Source organism: Hylobates moloch, unplaced genomic scaffold (assembly GCF_009828535.3).
Source record: "Hylobates moloch isolate HMO894 unplaced genomic scaffold, HMol_V3 SCAFFOLD_6, whole genome shotgun sequence".
NCBI lineage: Eukaryota > Metazoa > Chordata > Mammalia > Primates > Hylobatidae > Hylobates > Hylobates moloch.
In genome coordinates, this window is record NW_026652281.1 from 52,644,572 (window position 1) to 52,662,853 (window position 18,282).

An 18,282-nucleotide genomic window follows, 5' to 3' on the forward strand; every position below is an offset into this window, starting at 1 on the left:
CATGCCTTTCACCTTCCACCATGACTGTGAGGCCTCTCAAGCCACATGGAACTGTGAGTCCATTAAACCTCTTTTTCTTTGTAAATTACCCAGTCTTGGGTATGTCTTTATCGGCAGCATGAGAACAGACTAATACACCATCCTAGACTCATCGAATCACAAAGGGCATCTAAGAAGATGCCCAAGTCATTTGTATGTATATTAAGGTTTGAGACGCACAGTTTAAGAATTTTTTTCTGCAAAAATCCTCAAATTTTAATGAAAATTCAATAAAAATGGAGGATAATCAAAGTGGAGCTTCAACAGTAGCCTATAAATAGGAGAATTATTCTACCTTGGTTCAATTCCAGAAAACAGGTGATAGCCAAATATACTAACCAACAATCAGCAGTTAAATTAGTTATTTTTAACAACAAAAACCTCCTCACTAATACAAATGAAAAACAAAACTACTTAACACATCACCAATTATTACATAAATTTGTATATTTGCCATTACTGTGTGGGTTTTCTGTGGCAGTGTGCCAAATTCTACTGCTAAAATATTGGATACAATCAGTTTACAAGTAGCACAGGATTAGTTTACATAGTAACAATTATATCTGAAAAAATATACCTTAAAATTGATGATGAGAATGACAGTTTTCTTTCCACATGAAGTAGGAGCCTAAACATAAACCTTCAGCTTTCTAAGAGTCTACTGAAGATGATTAACTATCTCAGACTTAGAGTTCTGTGATCTCTCTCTTTTTATTATTGTTATTGATGGGACTGTAGCAGCTAATGTGTTTCTGGTAAGTCTCACAATCAAAAAATTGGAAAAACGATGATTCTGAAAAACGCCCTTGCAAATTTCTGTATTGACCTAATAAATTCTGTAAGAAAAAAAGGAATCTATATTCATTCCCATTAAATGCTCTTTTCTGGACTTGGTGTGGGGGCTCACACCTGTAATCCCAGGGCTTCGGGAGGCTGAGGTAGGAGGATTGTTTGAGCCCAGGAGTTTGAGACCAGCCAGGGCAACATAGTGAGACCTTGTCTCTACAAAAAAAAAAAAAAAATCCTTAGCTGGGCATGGTGGTATGTGCCTGTGGTCCTAGCTACTTGGGAGGCTGACCAGGGAGGATCACTTATGGTCAGGAGTTTGAGGCTGCAGTGAGCTATGATCCTGCCACTTTACTCCACCCTAGGTGACAAAGTGAGACCTCATCTCTTAAAAAAAATTCTTCTCTCAAATTTGAGAGAAACACACATACAATTTTTAAAAGGATTTACAAGGCTGTCATCCATCTTCTTTACATACGATCACTCCCAAAAACAGTCTGTTTTAGTTGAATGAATAACATCTACCCTGGCAAATTCAGGTTGGAACATCATTTTAAAATATACATTATTTAAATGCTCAAAATATGCATGTTTTTACATTTATTAGTTTTATTAATTCTAACCATTTCATTTTTTGGTAACAATTATAATAGCTAATGCCCCTTAATCTTTTCTTATTCATGGATTTCTTTGTAAATATGATTAAAATCACAGATTTTTCTCTATTAAAGAGTAATATTAATTATGTCACAAATTATATTGGTTATATGATAATAATAATAGTAAATATATTTCAAAGAAAAGTTTTGTTTGCATGTGTGTGTGTGGCGGTGAGTACTCAGGGATTTTATCTTGTGAAATCTCACCTAGCCATTTTCTGGTCTGCTTGTGAATTCATCATTGTGGAAGCACTAATATTTACAACTTTGAATTCCTAGATGACTATAGCCCTTGACAGAGTTTACATGTTTATTGTGGTCTGAGCTTAAACAAAGACAGCCTTTTTGATTCAATTAAAGAAATAATGAATACGTACTACATGCAAGACATTTATCCAGGCAGGTGCTTAATGAGACTTGCTAAGCTAACAAATTGGTATTTCCACCTCATAATCACTCAGACATAAAACCCTCCTACTATTGTACTTTTAAAAATAATGCCAAAGGCTACTTTATGGAAAAAACAACTGTAATAAAATACTTCAGCTATGAATCTAAAAATGGTTTAGATCACATTCACCATTTTATATGCAAAAGGAGATGATTTTTCTTATGCTTTTAAAGTAATTAACTTATCAATTTGACTATAACATTTACAATTTTTGTAAACCTTTTTCAATATTATACCGAAAATGTAACCCAGACAAAATGCCATCAAATCTGAAAAAATAAAGTGGGAGGGTTATTCCCAGATTATCTGTTGTTAATAGAATTTACTAAGCAGTCATTGCAGCAAACACATCACCATATCCACAGCTCTTGCTGAAGGAGTGACCTAGCTGGCCACATTATGTAGGATTTAACTCCCTTTCTAGCCTGTCGACTGGCCAGGAGTGGGCACCTAACCTAAGCACTAGCACTTAACGTGGCCAGCACTTAACTTATGATGGAGTCTTGCATGAAATATAAGTTAGGCCTATCATCCCTATTTACAGAATTTAAATTTAGAAAGAAAATAATCCAGTAACTGGCAGTTTTTAAGATGCAGCTATGAGGTAGAGAAAGAGTCACAAGGGAGATGGAACTTGAGCCAAAAAGGGTCTGGCAGGTCAAAGTTGGGATTGGAAGTGATATAGCTGAGACGACCCAGAGTCTGGGTAGTTTTTTGTATTTCTAGTAGAGACAGGGTTTCACCATGTTGGCCAGGCTGGTCTCGAGCTCCTGAGCTCAAGTGATCCGCCCGCCTTGGCCTCCCAAAGTGCTGGGGTTACAGGCATGAGCTACCGCGCCCGGTCCCAATCCAAAAAACTTAATGAAAATGATCACCATATTGAGAGTACTAAGTGCAAATCTCAGTCAATTTTTAAGTCTCAGAATAGAAGACATGAAAAGTATAGACTTGGCTGGGCGCAATGGCTCACACCTGTAATCCCAGCAATTTGGGAGGCTGAGGTGGGCAGATCACAAGGTCAGCAGATCGAGACCATCCTGGCCAACATTGTGAAACCCCATCTCCACTAAAATACAAAAAAATTAGCCAGGTGTAGTGGGGCGCACCTATAGTTCCAACTACTCAGGAGGCTGAGGTAGGAGAATCGTTTGAACCTGGGAGATGGAGGTTGCAGTGAGCTGAGATCGTGCCACTGCACTCCAGCCTAGTGACAGAGCAAGATTCCATCTCAAAAAAAAAAAAAAAGTATACGTTTATGTGAGATATCATATCAACAGAATGAAGGACAAAAACCATATGATCATTTCAACTGATGCTGAAAAAGCTTTTAATAAAATTCAACATCCCTTTATGATTACCCCCCGCCCCACCACAAAAAATACTGGGTATAGAAGGAACATACCTCAACATAAAGACACATACAACAGACCCACAGCTGGTATCATCATGAACGAGGAAAAACTGAAAGCCCTTCCTCTAAGATCTAGAACACAACAAGAAAGCTCACTGTCACCACTGTTATTCAACATAGTACTGGAAGTCCTAGCTAATAAGAGAAGAAATAAAGGGCATCCAAATTGAAAAGGAAGAAGTCAAATTATTCTTGTTTGCAGATGATGTAAACTTTCATTTGGAAAAACATAAAAGACTCCACCAAAATACTATTAGAGATGGTAAGTTCAGTAAAGTTGCAGGACACAAAATCAACAAAGATCAGTAGCATTTCTATATGCCAACAGCAAACAATCTGAAAAAGAAATGAAGAAAGTAGTCCTATCCCCATAAAGTAATCCTTCAGAAATGTAGAAAGTAACAGCTACAAAAAAATACTTAGGAATTAACTAAAGAAGTAAAAGATCTCTACAACGAACACTATAAAACATTGATGAAAGCAATTGAGAGGACACAAAAAACTGAAAAGATATTCCATGTTCATGGATTGGAAGAATCAATATTGTTAAAATGTCCATACTACTGAAAGCAATTTACAGATTGTATGCAATCCATATCAAAATACCAATAACATTCTTCATAGAAATAGAAAAAACAATCCTAAAATTTATATGGAACCACAAAAAAGAAAAAAACAAACAAACAAAAAACAACAAAAACAACCCAGCATAGTCCAAGCTATCCTGAGCAAAAAGAACAAAATTGGAGAAATCATATTACCTGCCTTCAAATTATACTAGAGAGCTTTAGTAACCAAAATGGTATGGTACTGGCAGAAAAACAGACACGTAAGACAAATGGAACAGAACAGAGAACCCAGAAACAACTCCATACACCTACAGTGAACTCATTTTTGACAAAGGTGCCAAGAACATACATTGGGGAAGGAACAGTCTCTTCAATAAGTGGTGCTGGGAAATCTGGATATCCATATGCAGAAAAATGAAACTAGATCTCTATCTCTTACCACATTAAAAATCAAATCAAAATGGATTAAAGACTTAAATCTGAGACCTCAAATTATGAAATTACTAAAAGAAAGCATTGGGGAAACTCTCTGGGACACTGGACTGGACAAATATTTCTTGAGTAATACCCCGCAAACACGGACAACTAAAAAGAAAATAGACAAATGGGATCACATCAAGTTAAAAAGCTTCTGCACAACAAGGGAAACAATAAAAAAAAAAAGTGAAGAGACAACCCACAGATGGGAGAAAACATTTGAAAACTATCCATCTGACAAGATATTTATAACCAGAATATATAAAGAGCTCAAACAACAGGAAAAAAAATCTAATAATCTGATTAAATAATGGGCAAAAGATCTGAACAGACATTTCTTAAAAGAAGACATACAAATGGCAAACAGATATATGAAAAGATGCTCAGCAACATTGATCATTAGAGAAATGCAAATCAAAACTATAATGAGATATCGTCTCAGCTAAAATGGCTTTTATCCAAAAGTCAGGCAATAACAAATGCTGGCGAGGATATGCAGCAAAGGGAACCCTCATACACTGTTGGCGGGAATGTAAATTAGTACAACCACCATGATGAACCATTTGGAGGTTCCTCAAAATACTAAAAATAGAGTTGCCATATGATCCAGCAATCTCACTAGGTATACACCCAAAAGAAAGAAAATCTGTATATCAAAGAGATATCTGCACTTCCACGTTGCTTACAGTACTAGTCACAATAAGCCAAGATTTGGAAGCAACCAAAGTGTCCATCAACAGACAAATGGATAAAGAAAATGTGGTACATATACACAATGGAGTACTATTCAGCTATAAAAAAGAATGAGATCCAGTCATTTGCAACAACATGGATGGAACTGGAGGTCATTATGTTAAGTGAAATAAGCCAGGCACAGAAAGGCAAACTTCACATGTTCTCACTTATTTGTGGGAGCTGAAAATTAAACAATTGAAGCAGAATGATGGTTTAACAAAGGCTGGGCAGAATAGTTGGGGTGGGGGCAGTGGGAATGATTAATGGGTACAAAAAAAATGGAAAGGATAAGATCTAATATTTGACAATAAAACAGGGTGACTATAGTCAATAATTTAATTGTACATTTTAAAATGACTAAGAGTATAATTGGATTGTTTGTAACACAAAGGACAAATGCTTCAAGGGGAAGGATACTCCACTTACCTTGATGTTTTCATCACGCCTTATATGCCTGTATCAAAATATCTCCTGTACTCCCTAAGTCTATATACTTACTATGTACATATAACAATTAAAAATATTGCTTATTTTGACTTGGCTTAGAAAAATATTAACCTACATGAGCAGACAACATATATAATTACAATGGTAAGATGAAATGATAGGGAATTTGATTTTAGATTTTCAACAAGACAGAAGCTAGGAAAAACAACACAGCAGCTTGTTTAATTTCTCTTCTGGTAGCATGAATGTAAGTTCCATGACACTGGAGAATTTTGTGTTGTGATTGCTATTGTATTTGCATAATCTAAAAATAATGTCTGGCACACAGTAGCTGGCTCAAAAATATTAGCTTAGTGGATACTACAAATACCTGATTTTACTTTTGTAACTAATATAAGGGTCATCTTCTAGTCTTAGTACTTTAAGGAATTCTACTTAATATTAAATTTTTTATTATACTGATGTTAGAAATTTAGTTTTTAAAATTTTCTGTATAAAATCAATTACCTCCTAATGCTATACACTTTCTACACACAATTCTATACATTTTTTGTTAATTCTAAAAAAAAAGATGTATTAGTGTCAAGTGGATTTGATCCCTTAGAATATGAAATAATAAACAATATTTAAAATGTAGGCAATTATTTTAAGTGTGACATTCCTAAGACCAGGCTGATGAGCATAAAATATCTAGTTTTAGACATGTTTTCTCAATCTCTATACTTAAGACATTTTGGACTTGATGAGTGGGGATGTTTTCTGCATTATAGACTGTTTAGCAGCAACCTTGGCCTCTACCCACCAGATGCCAGCAAAATAACCCCAGTGTTATCAACAAAAAATGTCTCCAGACATTGTCAAATGTCTTCTTGGCAGCCAAGGGGTGGAGGTGGGGGCGTATGGGGGGGAGGGGTGACTGCCCTCAGTTGAAAACCACTACTTTAGGAATATATAGGCAACAAAATTTTACCTGAAAGCAAAAATAATCAAAATAACCTATGAATTAAATACAAATGTTTTCTTTCAACTGATAAGACAGCAAATTTGAACTTAAACCTGTTATAACACAATACATATAATGTGAAGGGACAGATAAGTATCAGAAATTTATAAACCACTTAACTGTGCTCCATTGGAGTTATAGAATTTCAGAGTAGAAGAACTTTTAAAGTCACCTAGTGAAAGCTCATCTGACTAAACTGGGATTCTAAGCAGATAAATTACTTGCTCAAGGTCTTATCATCAGTAAATGGCATTTTTATGAGTAATACTACCAGCATCTCTTTAACAACTGTCCGGATGAAACAATTGTGCAGCCCATAGGGATCCTAGTATGGTGTGGTGTGTCATATATAATAAGGGACACTTAGGCCGGGCGCGGTGGCTCACGCCTGTAATCCCAGCACTTTGGGAGGCCGAGGCGGGCGGATCACGAGGTCAGGAGATCGAGACCGTCCTGGCTAATACGGTGAAACCCCGTCTCTACTAAAAATACAAAAAATTAGCCGGGCGTGGTGGCGGGCGCCTGTAGTCCCAGCTACGCAGGAGGCTGAGGCAGGAGAATGGCGTGAACCCAGGAGGCGGAGCCTGCAGTGAGCCGAGATTGCGCCACTGCACTCCAGCCTGGGTGAAAGAGCGAGACTCCTTCTCAAAAAAAAATTAATTAATTAATTAATTAAAAAAATAATAATAAGGGACACTTAATTAGTGTTCCTAAACTGGTACAAGAAGGAAGCATCACTGATGCCTAAAAAAGACAGATGAAAATATGATAATAATAAAGAAACTGGTAATTCTGGCTGAAAATATAAGCAGGTTCAAAAATGGCCAATTTCAGTAATAAAGAGTTATAATAACTTGCATTTTGATTTTGAAAGTTAATCTATCAACAAGACTGAATGCTCCTATTTATGAAATTTGATATTGAGAGACCATGTTTTGTTCTGAGACCCATTTTTAAGTTTACACTGAAAAATAATGTGCTGTAATTCATATAACCTTCAGACATGCTATTAACAGCAACCTTGACCTATTTGTCAGCCAAATGTCTGTGTGGGTACATACAGCGCTCATAAAAATACTCCTGGTGACTTATTTCAATTTCCTAAGCTCTAATGAGAGTGTGAGTAAATGAAAATATGCTTTAAGCAAGTATTGCACTGAAAACTATCTTTGACATCCCAAATATCAACATCTAAGTGGTTTTTTTCCTCTACTAATTTTAGAATTCCATACGACTAAGAAAGAACTCCTAAATATTAATATTTAAAGAATTCAAAAAACTTTAAAAAAGGATATCTTCTATTAGTTGTAGATACATACAAAATACTAATAATGAACAAGTGATATGATCCTGCGTTACATAGAATATATCAATGTTTATCAAATAATAAACTGTAGGTACTTCAAAATAACTTTTTCATTCATTCATTCATCAAAAATTTAATTGTGAACCTACGATGTACTGGCACTATGCTGGCCAATGGGAATAAAGCAGAGAAGAAGAGATAAGGTCTTTGCTCTGCATGGATAATTACCCTGCTGCAGAATAAACGTCACGTCATATTTTAACCGTGTAACATAGAAGAATAAAAGTTACAAGGAATATATGGCATTCAATCTTAGATTTCTTTTATTATAAACAGTTGTATCTTACTTTAGATTAAGCTTACATTCTAAAAAGGAGAAATATTTTAAAAAGAAATTTGTGAAACTCCATAAAGTAACTAGCAATGCAAAGCACTTCAGAAAAATGATGGTTATGGCCAGGTGCAGTGGCTCACGCCTGTAATCCCAGCACTTTGGGAGGATGAGGCGGGCGGATCATAAGGTCAGGAGTTCGAGAACAGCCTGACCAACATGGTGAAGCCCCGTCTCTACTGAAAATACAAAAATTAGCTGGGCGTGGTGGCGCATGCCTATGATCCCAGCTACTCAGGAGGCTGAGGCAGGAGAATTGCTGGAACCTGGGAGGCGGAGGTTGCAGTGAGCCGAGATCACGCTATTGCACTCCAGCCTGGGCGACAGAGCGAGACTGTGTCTCAAAAAAAATAATAATAATAATAATAAGGGTTATATAAATGTTAGACTGCAATTCTGGTTAAGCCATTTTCATAATAATAATCTTTCCATTGAGTAAATGCTTACTCTGTGCCAGGCACTGTTAAATATTTTATATTATTCCGCTTAATCCTTGTATTGTATCTTTTAACTCATATAAAACACAGTCATCCAATGAGGTAGGCATCATAATTCTTACAGATAACTTACAGAACACTGACACTTAATGCCAGGTAACTTGCCCAAGAATTCTTACAGAACACTGACACTCAATATCAAGTAACTTGCCCAAGGTTACAAGGATGGTGAGCAGGGAAGCTGGGCATCTGACTGCTCTGATGGACACAAAGCCTGTGCTCCTCCTCCTACATGTACTTCCTCTCCCTCCTTTTCTTTCTGATATTAGCAGGGAAGAGTAGGTGAACAAGATTTTGCACAGAGAAACTAGCTCATGCAATAGTCCAGATGTAGTAAAAAGCATATTAAGGAAAGTTTTAAAAGACCAGGTGCATACTGAGGGATGGAGAGAGTGGTATGAAATGAGACTGGAGGAAGGCAGGGCCTATATCATGTAGGGTCTCATGAATCATGTTGTGGGTTTGGGATTTTAACTAACCTGAAGAGAAAAACCATTGAAAGATCTTAAGCAAGTGTGTCATGTAATCAGACATACATCTAAGAAAGATCATTCTGGTTGCCTATAGAAAATGGGTCAGATAGACTATGAAGAGTCCAGGTAGAAGCCCATTTTAATAGTTTAGGCAAGAGATGACAGTAGCTTGGTGGAGAGAGTGAGAAGTGAATAAGTTGGAGAAATAATTCAGAAGTAGAACTGACTACATTTGGCAAAGCATTAGAAGACAGAGTAAAGATTAGGAATGTCAGGATTGCTTCTGCATTTCCTGTACTGCCGTCTTTTAGATTTTGGAGGACAGAAAAGGGAAGAAATTAAACAGTAACTAGGAGAGCAATTTTAATGTTCAGATTATTTTAGATTATTTTAGTATCTGTTTACCCAAAACTCAGTGTATTCATCTCCTAGAACTGTCAGAATAAATTATTACAAACTGTGTGGCTTAAAACAACAGGAACCTGTTCTCTCACAGTTCTGGAAGCTGCAAGTCTAAAATCAAGGTGTCAGCAGAGACACATTCCCTCTGAAGACTCTGGCAGAATTTTTCCTTGCCTCTTTCTAACTTATGGTGACTCCTGGCAATCTTTCGTTCTTTGGCTTGTAGCTGCCTCACTACTATCTCTGCCTCTGTCTTCACATTGTTTTCTTCTCTGTGTGTCTATGTCCTTGTTCCTCTTCTAATAAAGACAGCAGTCATGATTTCCTGTGGAGATCCTTACTAATTACATCTGCAAATAGGGTCTATTTTCCAATAAGATCACATTCTGAAGTTCTTTCTAGGTGGTCACGAAATTTTGGGGGAACATTATTCAACTCACTACATTCATCACTATTTTTGTTAACTTAATTTTTTCTTACTATTACTTACCATCATCATTAGTATCATCATCATCATCACAACAACCAGTACCAATAACCCTCAATTAGCACTTGCCTAGGTAAGAAAGAGGCACTCTAATCCCTAATATGTATTTGTGTTGGGGTTCACAAGTGTTGGGGGATCCCACGATCACACCGAAGTTCAGTAGGAGGAATTGCAGGACCCAGAATACAGCTTCACTCATGGCTATCATTTATTACATAAAAGGATACACAGCAAAATCAGCAAAGGGAAAAGGTACTTAGGGCGAAGTCCAGAAGAAACTAGGAACAAGTGTCCAGTTGGAGTCACAGAGGACATAATTCTTCCACCATCAAATTGCGACAATACATGTGAAGTGTTGTTTCTGCTCATTAGAGAATCAGTACCCAGGTATTTTAGGTGGGGGTGCTGACTATATAAGCACCCTCTACTTAGCACATACCAAAATTCCAGACTCCTGGAAGGCAAGCTGGTATTCGGCATAAACCACAATGCACAAATGCTCCAGGCACACAATAGACCACTCTTATCAGTTAAGGAATAGTGGGAATACTCTAGAAATCCAAGTTCCCAGATGCCAGACAGGGGCCAACATTCCAAGCAGGCCTTTCTAAGCAGAGCAGTCTCAGGCCTCCTATGTTAGCTCTTTTCTGAACTTATTGATACATTTAATCCTCACAGCAAAGAAATTAAACTACTGTGTCAACATTTAGACAATGTGTCCAAGATCAGACTACTACAATGCTAGTAGTAAACAGAAACTATAATTCAAAAGTAGGCAATCTGATTCTTGACCTCTACTCTTAACCACTATGCTTGGCTGCCTGATTTTTGAGGACTTAGTAAAATGAAAGAAAAAAAAAGTTACAATAGACTCAAGTTAGAGAGAACTGACCAAGGGAAGCAGCAAGAAGGCTAAGGTTAATTTTAAAAACAGATTTTAAAATTAATAATACAGTAGCCATTAAAGGAAATTCAATGAAAATAAAGCATGGGCTAAACGAGTTTACAAACACTATTTATAGACCTTTAATGTTTAAGAAAAACAAAATGACTAGTATATTAGCCATTTTAATGTTTTAGGAAGATGAAAGAAAGCTAAAATTTTAGCCTAATTAACCCAATGAAGGGATTAAGAGATTTACTTTCACCTTTGTGGAAAAATAAAAAAATTAAAGTCAAAAAGAGTACATGTACATGCTATGGCAGAGGGCAGTCCATGAAGATTATTTTTGTTTTATTTTTACCTAATGGAGTGATGTCCTGAAGCATAGTCCAGTTTCCCAAATTTCTGTGTTCGGTAGCCATGCCTCTCCATGACATCCATCCATGTTGTATAATTTGGATCCAGACCCTTAAAATTATTCCAAGATTCTGTTAAGTGAGTGAAGAGGCCACTCCACATTGCTGAGAAAAAAAAAAAAAAGGAATTGGGATGAAGGTAAATCTTAACAATTTAACTATTAGGACAATTACTCTGAGAGAGCAGTCCACTAGTGTAGAGCTCATGCTCTGCAATAAGACGTACCCAGATTAGGTGCTTTACCAAACATTTCTGATTGTTACTTCATTTTATCAGGGTGACACTCTGTGGGGAGTTACTATTTCCATTTTACAGATGAGTTGACTAACGCTTAGTGGTTAAGTTACTTAAGGTAAATACAGCTGGAATTAAATACAAAGCATGTGTGACTAGAGGCCTCTTTCAATCATAAAAACAATCCCTAATTATTTATTGGTTAATTTTCTAAATCAGACAATTGAAGTACAGATCTCATTTCCCCAACATCCTTAAGGATCTTCCCTTATTCCCTGGTCCTTTTGCTGGCTTTCCACAAAAAAATGTAAGTGTGTTATGCCTTGTCTCTCACTTTCTACAACTATGATTGTTTATTCAATAAATACTTTCTGTGTACATAAATAGAAAGTTAGAATAAGCTTTCTTTTTTCATCTAGCAAGATGTTTTGTGAAAGGTGGGATGGAGGATTACCTGGTTTGAATCCCAATAACACCAGTTACTGAGTGGTCTTTGACAAATTATTTAACCTTGCTTACTCTTCAAAATAGACTTCTTCCAGGAAAAACAACATCTAACATTTTGAGACATCTAGGGTTCATTGGCCACTTTCTCATTCATTATTTAATGTGATGCTCAGAACAACCGCGTGAGGTACACAGTATACACAGCAATTTGCAGATAAGAAGACCGAGTGACTTGCTTGAGGATTAGAGTCCAGGTCATTGTATCACCCTAGCCCACTGCTCATTCTACTTTACAGTTAACAAAACTGCTTTTTAATATGCCTGGTCCTTCATTATTGAAATAGCATTTACAATATAGTGTAGTTTCTTTTAATCACTGGTAATAATATAGTTGTTACTGTTGAAAATATAGGTGAAAGAAGTTATAACTCAAATCACAGAGAAAATCATCTCATTTACAGACAAACCAAATCACTGAGTGCCATTTATGGGTTCCAAGGCAACAAACATAAACCAGAAGGCGGAGGAAAAGGAAAACAACCATCAGACAATAGATAGAATTTATAGAAATGGCAGTTTTATCCTATTTGTTAATTATTCATGGCTTAATGTCACTGACATTCTGCCAATAAAACTATGCCTATTTGTTAAATTATTATAATAAAAGTGAACAATTTTGACTTGGGATAAAAGCGAATTGAGACTGAAAGAAAGAGGTAAAGTACGTAATCTGAAATAATAAGAAAAAATTCAAGTAAATCTGAATATAAGTTGTAACTACTTTACGGTATACTCTAATGTTCATAGAAGTCCTCCCAAATACCTATACCGTTGCTGAAAAATTTCCCTGGAAACAGAACTCTTCTAGGAAATATGAGTATTCCCTCATTTTCTTGGATGGTCAAAAGATTCTTAGTCCCCAGTCACAAGGAAATAAAACGGTAACACGTGAACTAGACGCCATTCTAAATGATAAAAATTCCTACTCTCGAAAAATACAATTTGAACAACCCCAGTAGCCAATATATACCTTAAAATGCACATCTTTTATATTAAAACAATTTTATTGAGGCCAAATATAACTAACTATTCTACTTTTAGGTATAATCTTTTAAACTGTGAATATATTTTCAGTGTGTAGCCACTTTCTCCCATTCATATTAAGGATGTTCATACCTGCGCGTGATGGGCAACAAATTGGAGAGTTTGTGTAGGCATTCAGAAAGGAAGTCCCACGTGCCTTCATAAAGCTGATAAAAGGAAGTTTCACTACCTGACTTCCTGGATGAAATGTTAACCTTCCATCCTGGAAATAAAGAAATTTAATTAGCATTGATTACATTACCAAAGAAGAAAACTATTTTCTTCAACCACAAAATTTACAATAGCAGAAGACTTCAATATGATTTTAAGAATCCTCCAAAGATAAAAACAAAACAAGTATAGAGAGTGTTTCCAGTATCTGGTACATAAATAGCTAGAATTCAATGCAGTGTTACACTTGGATTCATTTCACTACAGTAAATAAAGGACTTCCTGGAACGTTCTTTTGGTGGATGATGAACTAAGTATTTATTGAATACTTAACTATGTGCCAGGCACTGTGCAAAATCTGAGGATGCAATGGTGAATAAAACAGAGTCCTAGGCCCCACAAAGCTTACAGTCTAGTGGGAGAGGCAAAAAGTATACTGGCTAATAAACTATGAATAATTACAAATTATGATGTGTACTGTCAAAAAAATCTGAGATACAGAAGGACAAGAGAGACCTACATTAGACAGTGTGGACAGGAAAGCCTTCTCTGGGATGTATGAGACCTAAAGAATGAACAGGATCCAGCTATTCAAAGAATTTAAGGGACATAGAAAGTTTGAGATATCTGTGAGATGGAAGTGGTGATATCAATTAGGCAGCTGGGTGGGGGGGGTGTGGTGGCTCTTGCCTATAATCCCAGCACTTTGGGAGGCTGAGGTGGGAGGATAGCTTGAGCTCAGGAGGTCAAGACCAGCCTGGGCAACACAGGGAGACCCTGTTCCTACAAAAAAAATTAGGCAGCTTAATAAATGAGTCTGAAGATTAGGAGATGTTTGGGCTGGAGATACGCATTTTGGAGATGAACTGGGAATTGAAGAACTCACCTTGGTAAAGAGCAAGAACAGAAAAAAGAATGTTCCAGTCCTGGAGTTCTATCTATTATATGTTTTCAACATAATTACAAATAAATTCCAGTTTAGAACATGAGCCAACCCAGAATATAGAATATATCTAAACCCTTGAGATAGCTGAGATTCCCAAATAGAGATATAAAGTAGGCTGTTGGATACAGATAGGAATCTGGAGTTGAGAGAAGTCTATCTTGGTGAAATAAAACTTGGGAGTATTTAACATATTCATAGTTTTGAAAACTGTGAGATTAAATAAAACCTTTCAGGGAGAGAGAAGGAGGGGAAAGAAAAAGGTCTAGAAGAAGCTATAAGGAGTCCCAAATAAGAGGGGAAAGCAGCATGGGAAACTGAGAAAGAATGGCCAAGGGAGGAAGATGTGAGGAGACCAAGTGCCATGACAGCTGAGAGAAGACAGTGTGCCAAGAAAGAGGTAACATCTGCTGTGTTGAGAATGCACCTGAAATGAGGCCAGAAAATGCACATTGGAATTGGCAGTATGGAGACAGCTGGTGACCTTGACAAGAGCACTTTCAGTGGGTGGTAAAGATGAACAGCTAAACTGGAAAGGGGAAGGAATGGGAGGCAGGAAAGTGAGGCAGCAGGGGGAAAAAAGAAAAGCTCTTCTGAGAAGTTATTTTGCAAAGCAAAACAGAAAAACGGGATGGATGTTAGAGAATGGTGTGTTAGCTGGAAGAAAATGTGGGATTAAAGTCAGTTCTTTTTTTAAGATGGGGAAAATTATGCATGCCTTATGTCAAAATAAATTATCACTTCTAGCAAGAGTAATCATTGAATGCTAAGCAAATAACTACTGATTTCCTCAATGATGAGCTAGAAAGCCGAAGACAAAAGTGTTTAGCAGCCAGGCACAGTGGCTCACGCCTGTAATCCCAGTGCTTTGGGAGGTCGAGGCAGGCAGATCACCTGAGGTCAGGAGTTCAAGGCCGGTCAGGCCAACATGGTGAAAACTTGTCTCTACTAAAAATACAAAAATTAGCTAGGCGTGGTGGCAGATGCCTGTGATCCCAGCTACTCGGGAGGCTGAGGCAAGAGAATCACTTGAATCCAGGAAGCAGAGGTTGCAGTGAGCTGAGATGGCGCCACTGCACTCAAGCATGAGTGACAGAGTGAGACTCCATCTCAAAAAAAAAAAAAAAAAAGTGCATAGCCCTCCCTCATGAGAATTTCTTTAAGCCCTTAAATTCAAATTCTCAGAAATTTATCTTCACAAATTCCAAATGTCTATGTCTCATGCTTACAAACTTTTGAACATGGGGAGATAACAATTTGTGGCCACTGCCTAGAATCTAGACAACCCAGGCTTACCTGGTTGGAGGATGGAGCAGAAGGTCACAAGGTAAAAGAACTGTCTTAAAGGAGCTATATAATTCAAATATTGGTATTTGGACTCCAAGTCCTGCAGGCTAGGTTCAAATTGGTGTAACTACCACTGCAAATGACTACTGCAGCATATCAATAACTAATGTGTCAGATTAAAATCGATGTTAGTGATTTCTTGATTCATCTCTATGACTAGTACAGGGACATTATCTGTATCAAAAGCAGGCTGGAAAGCAGGACTCTTTGAAATATAGTGGCAGAGATAACCAGAAAGGGAGGGGGCGACTGCCCTCATGTGGGAAAGTTCCCAATGATTCCATCAGTGAAAGGTGATCCATGTTAAGATTGCTGTCTGAGATATATATATAAGGCAGCAAGCGGTATGCAAATATTTAGTGAATGAATGAAATGAATCTCTAATCCAGAGATTTGTTCAATTTAAAAAAGAAGACAAATTTATGCTCAGAATTCAACAGTGTATTTTTGCAAAGCTTAATAAACTGGATTAAGCATATCAATAGCAAAATTTGATTCCTAGGAAATATTTAAATTATGATATACATATTCTCAATGTCAGAAATATCAATAATACTCTAAACGAAGACCAAAATGTTATTAGAGAAAATATTTAAAAATTTTCTAGAAGTTTTGGTTTTTGACTTCATGTAGTTTTTACACACAACAAATCATTCAAAAACTAGGCTACTACTAGTACTGCTGATAATGGTATCAATGGGACATGGTCTATAGAATATTTCATTCTGAAGTGAAAGGCATCTTAACACAGCTGGTTGATGAAAAACAGAGAAAGTAAGTTTTCCATAATGTGTTAATGTGGTTGCAATGGATAGCCAGTTATAAGTGAAAACACAGTTCTATCAAATTTAGTTGGGAGAGAAAATCTTGCAGAATGGCTTTTGGTATAACTTCTATAATTTACTAATAGCCCATTTCAATTTTCTCAAGGCCATTCCTATGGTTCAAACAAATTAAGCCTCTAAAATTGGGCATTTAAGAAATAAAAATGACCCTTTAATTGGATTTCTGCAAAAGTAACAGAAATGGTACCAACTGCCTTTAGTTGCTGCATTCTGCTCTTGTTAATTAATTCTCATGGGTCCACACATTTTTCCCCCTTAGGGTGGGTGAGCCTTTTGGTAGATATGATTTTGTAATTTTGATTGCTCCTTCTGAACCATGGCTTGTACTTTGTTCCTTATCATTATGGGCCATGCAGAATCAGAGAAGTTTAGATTTGAATGCATCATCCTAATGAAAGAATGTAACAGCAACTTTAATTTGCCACGTCAGCATGGCAAGATTGCTTATAGTGTTCTTCCCAGATCTGTCCATCAGACTGAATGAGATTCTCACTACACTCTGTAGTAAATACTCCTGTACCTACTCTCCCCCGCCACTCCTGAAACCTCAGCAAAACTAAAACTGATACAGGTGCAGTGGCACGGAGTAGAGGTAAGAGTAGGGGCGGGGATGCAGAAGATACCTATGCCCTTTAAGACTCAGGCAGAGATGCTTGTTTTCTATTTTCTATTTACTTATTTACTTAATTTTTAAATTTTTATTTTTTTTTTTTTGAGACAGAGACTCACCCTGTCACCAAGGCTGGAGTCCAGTGGCACAATCTTGGTTCACTGCAACCTCTGTATGCTAGGTTCAAGCGATTCTCCTGCCTCAGCCTCCTGAGTAGCTGGGCAGGTGCCCACCACCATGCCTGGCTAATTTTTGTATTCTTAGTAGAGATGGGGTTTCATCATGTTGGCCAGGCTGGTCTCGAACTTCTGACCTCAGGTGATCTGCTTGCCCTGGCTTCCCAAAGTGCTGGTATTACAGGTGTGAGCCACTGTGCCTGGCCTGTTTTCTATTTTTCTAAAAATGGGTTTATTAAGGTATAATTAACACTAAACAACTCATAAATTTAAAGTGTACAATTCAATGGTTTTTAGTGTATTCAGAAAGCTGTGCAACCATTACCATAGTCGATTTTAGAATGTTCTCATCATCCCCAAAAGACATTCTGCACTCTTTAGCCATTACTCTCTATTTGCCTGAAGCCTAGGCAACCATTAACCTACTTTCTGGCTCTACATATTTGCTTTTTCTGGACATTTCATATGAATGGAATCATACAATATGTGGTCCTTTGTGACTAGCTTCTTTCATTTAGCATAATCTTTTTAGGTTTCATCTACATTGTAGCATGTACCATTTTTTTATTGTTGAATAATATTACCAAATTTTATTTATCCATTTATCAATTGATGGGCATTTGGGTTGTTTATATTTTTGGGCCATTATGTATAATGAACATTATAATGCTATAAACATTCATGTACAAGTTTTTGTGTACACTTATATTTTCATTTCCCTTGAATATACACCTAGGAGTAAAACTGCTGGATTATACGGCAACTCTATGGTTAACCATTGGAGAAACTGCCAAACTGATTACCAATGGCTGCATGATCCTACCAGCAGTGTATGAGTTGTAATTCCTCCACATTGTTGCCAACTCTAGTTATTGTCTTTTTCATTATTACCATCCCAGTGGGTATAACTGGTGTCTCACTGTGGTTTTGATTTACATTTCCTGAATGATTAATGAGGTTGAGCATCTTTTCATGTAGTTATTGGTCATCTGC

At 36.9% G+C, this 18,282-nt stretch overlaps 1 protein-coding gene across 1 annotated transcript in view; it reads right to left on the reverse strand.

Moving 5' to 3' along the window:
- The window catches only part of ARSK (arylsulfatase family member K), a 52,698-nt gene that overhangs the window by 28,087 nt on the left and 6,329 nt on the right, over positions 1–18,282 (reverse strand). The window contains exons 2-3 of the mRNA XM_032156808.2: positions 13,291–13,420; positions 11,378–11,537 (exon numbers count right to left, since the gene is read on the reverse strand). Of these exons, the coding sequence (XP_032012699.1) occupies positions 11,378–11,537; positions 13,291–13,420 (290 nt within the window). The remainder of the gene's footprint in view (positions 1–11,377; positions 11,538–13,290; positions 13,421–18,282) is intronic.